The sequence below is a fragment of the Anopheles funestus genome, chromosome 3RL (assembly GCF_943734845.2).
Source record: "Anopheles funestus chromosome 3RL, idAnoFuneDA-416_04, whole genome shotgun sequence".
Lineage (NCBI taxonomy): Eukaryota > Metazoa > Arthropoda > Insecta > Diptera > Culicidae > Anopheles > Anopheles funestus.
This window is the reverse complement of record NC_064599.1, coordinates 27,146,754-27,156,482: the sequence shown is the minus strand read 5'-3', so window position 1 is coordinate 27,156,482 and position 9,729 is coordinate 27,146,754. Positions and strand designations below refer to the sequence as shown.

General features: G+C 39.8%; 1 protein-coding gene across 1 annotated transcript; it reads left to right on the top strand.

Annotated features, from left to right (window-relative positions):
* Nucleotides 1-5: 5 nt before the first annotated feature.
* Nucleotides 6-3,475, top strand: LOC125766925 (centromere-associated protein E-like). The gene is made up of 2 exons (XM_049433022.1): nucleotides 6-2,928; nucleotides 3,140-3,475. The coding sequence occupies exons 1-2, from the start codon at nucleotides 223-225 to the stop codon at nucleotides 3,473-3,475; spliced, it is 3,042 nt and encodes a 1,013-aa protein (XP_049288979.1). The 5' UTR covers nucleotides 6-222.
* The last annotated feature ends 6,254 nt before the right edge of the window (nucleotides 3,476-9,729 follow it).

The following is a 9,729-nucleotide window of genomic DNA, read 5'->3' as shown; positions in this document are numbered from 1 at the left end:
AAATTTTCACTTCGATTGTCAGCTGCGCAGTGTTTACATTGGGCATAGCTTGCAACGTCATTTCTCATCCGTTTTTGCAAAATAAAGGAAGCTCTCGTGTTTGCCAGCATACAATGTTAAAAAAAAGTGTAATTTTGGTATTGTAATCAACACCGCACCTTGATTAAATGAATTCACGGTTTTCTGTGAGTATCTGCTCTCATTTTAGCAGTGGTAGCTAAAATGACCAGCCAACCAATACACGATGAAAGCGACGTTAAGCAACGAACTTCGGACGGTGAAATGGGCGAACCAAATGGAGCACGTCCCAGCCAAACCTGGCACCATATGTTGCTGTATCCTTCGCCCTCCTCCTCGCAGCTGTCCTATGTTTCCGAAATCCAAACGGATGGTGGTAGTCAACCCTCAACACCGCTGCAACAACCGATGCGCCACCCAACATTCGGTGAGCTGGACGAAAGTGCCACCAATTATGATTCGGGTAACTTCTCCCTATCGGAATCGGGTGGTAAGGAAAAGCTCACCTTTGCCACGGTAAACGCGGGACATGGAGACATGCATCAGCGATTCGTTCAGCTAAATACCGAGCTGTATCAGACAAAAACGGAACTGCTTACGTACAAGTACAAGTGGAACGAAATACGGAATGAAATTGAGCTGGGATTGAGTAAAAAAATCGACAAGCTGTTGGATGAAAAGAATGAAGTAGAGAAGGAGCTAGAAGACGTAAGGAAGGAACTAGCGCGCCTTAAGGCACAACCTACATTGGATCAGAATGGAAGAGATCTGCTACGCATCCGTTCGGAGCTGGATGAAGCTAAGCTTGCGTTAATGTGCAAAGAGCAAGCAAATGAAAGTTTGAAGCAAAAAATTGTAGAACAACACGTGGAAAAGGAAAATCTCGCCATAAAGATCAAAGCCCTGGAACATCAGCTGTTCGATGGTCGAAGTGAAATCAGTGGCGTAAAATCAACAGAAAGATGGTATAGGGATGAATTACATCGGTGCCAAAATGAAAATGCCAAATTAAAGGATACGTATGCCTCGCTGGAGAAGCTGCTGTGTAAGGAACGCACCGAAAAGGGAGCACTCGTTGAAGCAGCACGAGAAGCAAAACTGCGTTTGAGGTACGAGATAGAGGCGTTACAGCATGAACTAAGCAAAGCCAACAAACGGTGTGCCAAAACGAACGAAGAGATTGAAACAAACCAGCCAACAGAAGCGATTACCAGTAGTAACAACATTTCCCTTCATCCTGTGCCAGAGTTGCTGGAAAAGAATGAATTTCTTGCACAGCAAAACATCGATCTTCATGCCGTACTTTGTCAGCTTCAAGATGCGTTACAGAACCAGCGGCAACAGTTCGAAGCACTGTCCAAAAAAGAACAGGAAGCCCTAAAAGACCTTGCCCGTCTTCAGGAGCACCGGGAATCTGACAAAAGCCAAATCGAAACGCTTACTGCGCAGCTGGCACACGAATGTTTCACCAAACGACAGATAGATGTCAGCGTGGAGAAACTAAAAGCGCAATTGAAAGTTTTGTCGATAAACTTCACCACCCACGATTCCCACCGGCCAGATGTGAAGGAATGTGAATCGCTTCGTCAACGTAATCACATTTTACAGGAGCAGTGTAATCGGTTAATAAACGAACAGCAGCAACTAAAAGACGCGTTAGCAATGTGCACGGAAAAAACGAACCCAAAACAGGACGAAATGCGCTTGATGGAAAACTTCCGGTGCATACAGTCGAAAAATTTAGATCTGGAGCTTAAACTAGGTCAGTGTGTTAGCTTTGGCAATGGTATCGATGGAACCGATCATGTCATACCATCGATAGAGCTGGTTAAAAGAAGCGAACAAACCATCAAAACACTGCAACAAGATGTACAAGAACTGGAACAGAAGCTTTTCCCACAGCACACGGAAAAAGAGAAGAAAAGTGCTGAAAAACCGCAAAAATCTTCCTGCCCAAAGCATGGTTCTAAATGTTGGGAAAATGTATCTTATTCCGGGCGTAGCGCCGACGAAGAGGATGTGGAAATACGCAACTTGCGTATCATGCTGAAAGCGATCGAAAGTGAAAACCGTCGTCGGATGAAGCGCTATGAGCTGAACAATAGGACACTCCTGAAAAAGGTGAAGGAACACACGCGCGAGCGAAAGCAGGCCGAACAGCGTGTCGAGGAGCTTACGGCGGAACATGCGAAATGTGCAACATTGCGCTGCGAGATGTCATCGGCCCGGGAACGCTGTCTGCTGATGGAAGCCGACATGGAAAGCTACAAACAGGAAGCGGCCACCCTCCGCTCGGAGAAAGATCGATTGATCGATCTGCTCGAGAACAACTGTCTGCTGACAAACGATGGTGACGTTTGGGGATCACTGAAACGCGCCTTCAAAGAGCTGCACGAACTGAAACGTGTGCGGAAGGAGAATGTTCGTCTGCACGATGAATTGCAGCGTGATGCGGCTCAAATTGAACAGCTGGAAGCTACGATTGACGAATGGAAGGTCACAGCCGATGCAATGACGGCTGAGGTAGATGACGTTCGCTTTGAACTGACCGAAAAAGCGCTTCAGTTGGAAGAATCGCAACGAACATTGCTTAAACTGACGGGAGAGAACACTTCACTGGAACAAACCGTTTCGATGGCAGGACGGAACGAAATGAATCTCACCCAGCAGCTGAACGAGCTGAAACAATTGGTACAGGTTCAAGAAATTCGTCTTGAAACGGCTCACGAGCGGCTTAAGCTGTACGAACAGTCGGAGGCAATGATTGTAGCGGCAAAGGATACGTTCTTTACCGATCTGCAATCACTGCAGGATGCTATTCTGCTGGAAAAGCAAGAAAAGTACGAACTAGAGGAAGAAGTACGCGAATTGCGGCAAAATATGGTGAATGCGGTTGGAAACAGTTTGCAGGTGAGTTTTGGAACTCTTGAGTTTTAGTAAAAAGTCATTTTATTTAAATTTTAGAACATATTTCTAATTAGGAACATTATGCATTAATCGTGTTAAAATTAAAATTGAAAAAGATAACTTTGGAAAACCTTTTTCCTTTTTGTGTTGGTGAATTAATTGGTCAATCTTTCAAGCATTTAATGGCTGTTAAACAAAAATGTGCATTTCTCAGAATTTCCATCCACGGGATATTTCTGCCGAAGGAAGCGGACATCTTTCGGCTGCCGTACTGAGCCCCGAAGTGCAGTCCCTTTCACTATCCTGCACTAGCTTAGACATCGATCAGCTGCGTGCACTCGTCGAGCAAAGTGCCCAGCCACGCTATTCACTGCAACCGCTGCACGAATGTGTCTCCTCACTGAAGCTGGAAATGGACAATCTCAATTCCGTGTTACAAATCGCTAACCATCATCATCCTCAGCAGCAAACTGAGCCACATCAACGATTTCCGCTATCCCTAATGGATGAGCTAAACGATGCCACCAACGGTCGTTATGGGAGTAGATGAGTATAAGTGTAAGAGCGGGACCAGGAAATCAGTGTTCCTGGTAGGACTATCCGCTGTGGCAGAAAGGGAGAAAGTACAATGATATGCTGTTTGTGAAATATGTTGACACGCAAACGTAGCTTAAAATTACTTCTTTTTGAAGTAAGCTTCAAAATGATTATTTACTGTCATGTAATGTAAGCTTCTCGCTAACAAGCTGGTCATATTCGGATCCATTTTCTAGTCTTGAAAAGTTGGATTGTACTTAAGTTGTTGTAAGCCAAAAAAAGGAATCTTTATTATTTTGCAAAACCATTTACCAAACAAAACCGTGAAGCTTTCGGCTCTTTCTCTGGTAAAAGTATTAATTTAAACCTTTTCTGATTCATTTAAAGAAAAAAGTATTTTTATTTAATTAACCAAACGCTTCTATTATGTTGTGTATCGTGTGATAGCTAAGGCTGCATATATTTATTGTTTTCTTTTCATGCTCACCATTTTATTAGCTTTCACTAGTAATTATTCAATCGTAACATGTTAAATGTAGTTTTGCGGAGAACAATGCAGATTAACAAAAAAACAACAACACGGGGTTGAATTCCGTGTAAGATAATCACGTCAAAATGTATCTTATTTACATTCCGTACAAATACATGTGATGCATAATTCTTACGAGCGTTCAATAAATGCTCTTTTTCACCACTGCATTTCAGCAGTCTATTTTTCTAACTTTCAACAGGTGTGAAAGTTGTGTTAAAGTAGTTTATAGCAAGTGTTGCCAAGTAGTGTTGGGTGAAAAGAAAAGTTGCAAAATAAAAATTTCGTAGCGTAAGTGATGGAAATGAATTAAAATACTAGCACTAAGGAGCAAAACTTTATAAAACATAACCTTTAATTTGTTATAGTAGCGATACAAGTGCAAAACATTAGAGAAAGGAATAGCAAACAAAGCAAAGTACTAAAGCAGCACACAGTCACACTAATTACAATCATCCAATAATGCTGCATGTGATTAGGATTTATTTTGTCAGTTTGTTTTTGTTCTATTATTATTGAGCTTTGGGTTTTTCTGTTAACTTTCGCTTTTAAGTTCCTTGTCATCTTGTTTACTGTTCATTTACAATGTTAATTTATTACATTTCTTTAAGAAATGTTGTTATCCAGAGTGAAAACAACTGTGATGGAAAAGGATGCAACGTATGGTTTCGTTAAATTTATTTACTCACCAACATCACCTATTTACTAACCGCACACCAGTGTTGACTCCATTAAAGATATGATTAAAAGATAAAAAAAATAGCAATAAAACACCGATGATGCGTAAATAATGATGCACACAATGAGAGATACATTAGGGTTGCAGGGGAAAAAATGTAATTGCTCAACTATTTGCATAAAGAATCAATAAAGGGTGAAATTATTACTTACAAATATGTTCATCTATCTAGACAAATAGAGCTGTAGATCGTTCCATCTGATCTATTCGCATCCGAAGGTGTATTGCGAATAGTGTTGACGGTGTTGGTGGAAACGATATCAAATAACCAACGTTGGTGGCATAACGCTAGCCCACCGTTTTGATCATACGAATGAGTGAATTGCAGCAAAAGAAAGATGACAGCATAGCGAATGGAGGATACTTTTGTGTCTTGTTCCTTTCCCCCAAGGCGCAGTGCTAGACGACCGATCCATCCATCGGTGCTCAGCAAGTAAAAATGCTATGTACAACACGGTTGTGTCCACTGTGGCAAACTGCGTTCGTTTCCCCATCGTAGAACTCGACCCTAGCACGCGGGTTTCCTTCATCCCGCTTTGGTGCCGTTTGTCGCTCAGCTGACAGCTGATTGAACGATGAAAGCAACTGTGCCGCCATCGTACAGTCAGACAGTCGCCGTAGCAAACCGACCTGAAATGTGATCCATCGTTTCTTGCGGGCGCCAGAAATTGCGAAGAATTGCGCTAAGCAAAAGGGATAAAGGGACGATCGCTTTTGCCGGACAACATTGTGGAAGGTAAGCGGTGATCGTATACGATCAACTAATTAACGTGTGTCTTGGTAATGAATTTATCGAGACAAAATGACAGATTGCAGCGGTTGTGCAGAATCCAGCGGATTAGTGGTTTTTTTGTATATCCGTATGTAATGCCCAAGATGATAATGGGGTTTCTGGTTTGAAGTTTTTTTTTCTCAGGTTTTTGTATATTTTTAATCTTCTTTTATGTTGCATACAAAGAGATGTTTGTTTAATAAGACAATTAACAACTCTTTTACAAGAGTAGCAACATTATTTTCTTCTTTATAAACATAAACTTAATAATAATTATTGGAACAGGTCCTCTGTCTATCTGGCCATCACATCTAAGGGATATTCGGAGAAATGGAAGTCTTTGTCAAAAATGTTTCCCTTTGCCAATCCATCTACTCCATCTCTTGGTGTGATGGATTGAGGTCCGATCATACCAAAAGACCCCATATTCCTTATGGTATTTCTTGATGTAAGAGGAAATTTCCGAATTTCATTCGTCGATTGTCAATGGAGGAGAATGAAACAAGGAGTCACTAGCACTTATTTTCTTGGACTAGAACGTAGAGTAATTGGTCCTCATGTCTGTCGTTACTCTTCTTCGTATAACAGTTGTCTTTCTTGTCTAGATAACTCTTCAACTTTTATTGAGGTAGCTCTGACCTTCTCGGCGAACAATGAGGTCTATTTACTCTCGATCCTCACCTTCAGCTTCTATTGCACTTTAAAGTTATGTCTGCTGTCGGGGACCAGAATGCTGTATCTTTATGATGCTCTGGTCTCAACTTAGAAGTGAGAAGGTATTACAAATGTCTGATAAACTTTCTCTGGAAAACACGTGGTCTATCATGAGTCTTCTTCTTATGTGGCACTATAACCTCAAGGTCTTGGGCTGCATTTCTGGCTTTCATCGATTTTATTTGACAATAACTATAATTTGTCAAAATAATTAAAGTTATGTTATGCCAATTCTCGACCAACAGATACCAGTAAATACAATGGGGATTTACTGTTAACGACTCATATTTTCGCTAGAACTGCTCAAACTGTATACTAATTCTTGGCCTTGATCTACACGAACTACAAAGCAAGATGCAGCACTGTTGTATCTAAAGATGGGAAGAAATATTAAAAAATTAAATAAAAATTCTAAAAAACCTTGAACGTACAAAATGACAACTTTTTTGCAAATTAAAGCATAATAAGGGTGAAGTTGCGAATTGCATTCTTTATTATACAAAACAAGAATTCCACTAGAGCGTAACAGTTGTTTTTTTAAATCTATTTATTTTTTATTCATTCATTGTTTTCTGTTGCACGTTTTACCCCATCTCCCTTACTTCGCACACAATCGCCGTCGTCTTCCGAGTAAATCACAAGCATCTTGAGGCTATAAAAATCAGTGCTTTTTTGGTCCGATTCTCCTGCGGCCACGTTACCACCCCCGCGGCCCCCTTAATCCGTTTTGTTTATTTATGAGTCACAAAGTAGTTCACATGAATGCAAACGAGAACCAGTTGAAGAAAAAAGGGGACAGTTTTTTTGTTTGTTAACTGTAATGCTTTTACTTTTTTTCTTTCTCCCAAACATATCGCATCCTAATGTAAAGTAGAGGGAGAAAAAAATGTTAAAATTCGCACAAGAATCGTGCAAACCTGCAGTGCGGAAGATGCGCGCTTCCTGTAACGACCAGTTGGGAAGTGCTTCTGCGATTGAGTGTGTTTCTTCCACCCCCTAGGGACCCGTTTCACTGTCCGGCAAGTCACCGTCGATGGGGGGAAAGGTCTTGAAATCGATGGGAAAACAATACCGATACAGAAACGGACGGTCTTGCACTCTTCTTTGATCCTTAAATTAAATTTCTTCTGATTTTGTCCACCGGGAACTGGCGGCTGTGACTGCCGGACCCATTATTTTCACTCTCACTTGCAGCTACTTTCGGCTATTCCAAAAGCAGATCGACCCTCGGTGCGTTATGTCTGTGGCGTAAAAGCAAATGTAAACCTGCTCATTCCATTCTTGGGTTCCGTTTTTGAAAAGAAAGTGTGGATTTAACGAAAGAAAAAAAAACATCACAAACGGCTACAAGAAAGATCATAACGACGAACGATTTCTTACAGCATGTCGCACTGGTACGGGGCGTCCTGTTGCCGTCCCGGTTGCCTTTATTATACTCACTAGATAATTGAACCTTACCGGAAACAGGTTATCCTTTTTATTGCTTTTAGAATGCCAAAATCCCTCCCGAGGGAAAACGTCCGTGTGGACAAATTCGCGCTTTATGCTCGCTGCTTCCGTTCGCTGCGAACGATTGCATCTTTGTCTCTTGTGCTACGTTTTCGGAGAAATGTGAACGAACACTGCCTTTATTCGTAATGTGTCGCCATGCACTTCGAACGGTATTTGGTTCGTCTGAAGGTATGAAGGACACTGTCTAAAGCAGCAATACGGAATGTGTTTCTACAGGGTTGAGTCAACTTCACTTACAGCCGCCAGAGCCAGCAAACGTTGGTGGTCGAGGTCAGGGCGTTACAGACAATTTGTTCGGTGAGCATTTCCGTAGCCGCAGCTCCTTTGGGAAGCAGCTCAATGACCAGATGCTAAGTTTGTCGAGGAAAGTAATGTGTTAAGGTGTTTCTTACTTACTTGAAGCCAGTTCTGGTTACTTCAAAGCGGAAAAGAAGTCGTTTAATTTGTTTTATGTTTATCTTAAACAATATTGTGTAAAATGTAGCAAAATTTGAATCTTTTTTGTGATTTTTTTTATCCAATTTTGTGAAAGTTTAATTAGTTGGCTTAATGATGGCGCAGGTGATGAAGAATTGCTTCATTGTTGCACTTACTTAATGTTGGTTGTTGCTGTATCAACACATTAACTGTTTGGTTCTTTATATTTGGTATTCTGGACAGCAGATATCGCAACCAATATCTGTATGCTGATGATGTAGTAATAAGCGCAAGTGGAAAAAAGGCTAAAACTATAATAAAAACATTAAATTCCGCACTTAATATTTATTCAAAGTATTGTCACAAGTGGAAACTAAATTTAAATGGAGAGAAATCTGTAGCCATATTTTTTACTCGCTTCACGAGTTCAAATAAAATTCCCAACACGCAGCTCCATTTAGAAAACACATCTATACCTTGGAAGGAAAATGCCAAGTATCTCGGCTTAACATTAGACAAAAGATTAACGTTCAGACAATATATAGAAAACACAAGTATCAAAAGTGAAAAAATCTTCCGCATATTATATTGTTTTCTAAATAGAAGATCACAGCTTAGTTTCAAAAATAAATTATTACTCTACACTGCCTTAATCAGACCAACCATAACATACGCCTCTCCTGTATGGGAAAAGTGTGCCAAAACACACAAAAAGAAGCTTCAGATCTGTCAGAATAAGTATCTTAAAACTATATTAAATGTTCCTTCATGGCATAGGACTTATTTAGTTCATAGAAGCTGCAACATAAATACCATTGAGCAACACATAATAAAACTAACAACAAACTATAATAACAGAAACCAAACGAACTCACATGTAACTACTGGCTAAAGAACAAATCCCTACACCTTCCTTTTACACCCAACTTCCCCACATATTACCTACCCCGAAACCCATACCGTTTTTTAAGAATGCACGAAATCATAAGCCAATCAATTAATTTCAGATTTCTAATAAAAAGAAAATCCTAGAATAAGATTAGATAAGTCATTAGATTAGGATACAAAACTAAGTTAAGTTAATAGATATAAGTTTTTTTTTCTTACTCTCGTGGGTTTTTTGTACAAAATTTTTCCCACTAAACTTTCAAACGCCAGATAGGTATACTTTACTTTCACAACCGACAAGCTCAAACGCTAACCTAAAATAACGAGGAAAGATGAGATCGAACCCGTTAAAATTAACGTCTAATTTGTATATTGTACACATTCAATTTTCATCCAAATAAACTGTCTACTACTACTACTACTACTACTACAGATATCTACTACGATATTCGTGGAAAAATCAATATCCTGATTTTATTAAAGAAAAACTATCACAAATATTGAATTTCCGAGTATTTCCTCGAGAAAAGATTTATTCAAGTATTTCCTCTCAAGAATAAGTAATTTTATGATAAAATTAGTGTATTATAGCTATTATTTTAAAAATGTTTTCATTAAATACTAATGAACTTAATAAACCGTAAAGAACATGTGATAAAATTCCAAGTCAATCGGTTCTTGGGATTCTTGAGAAAA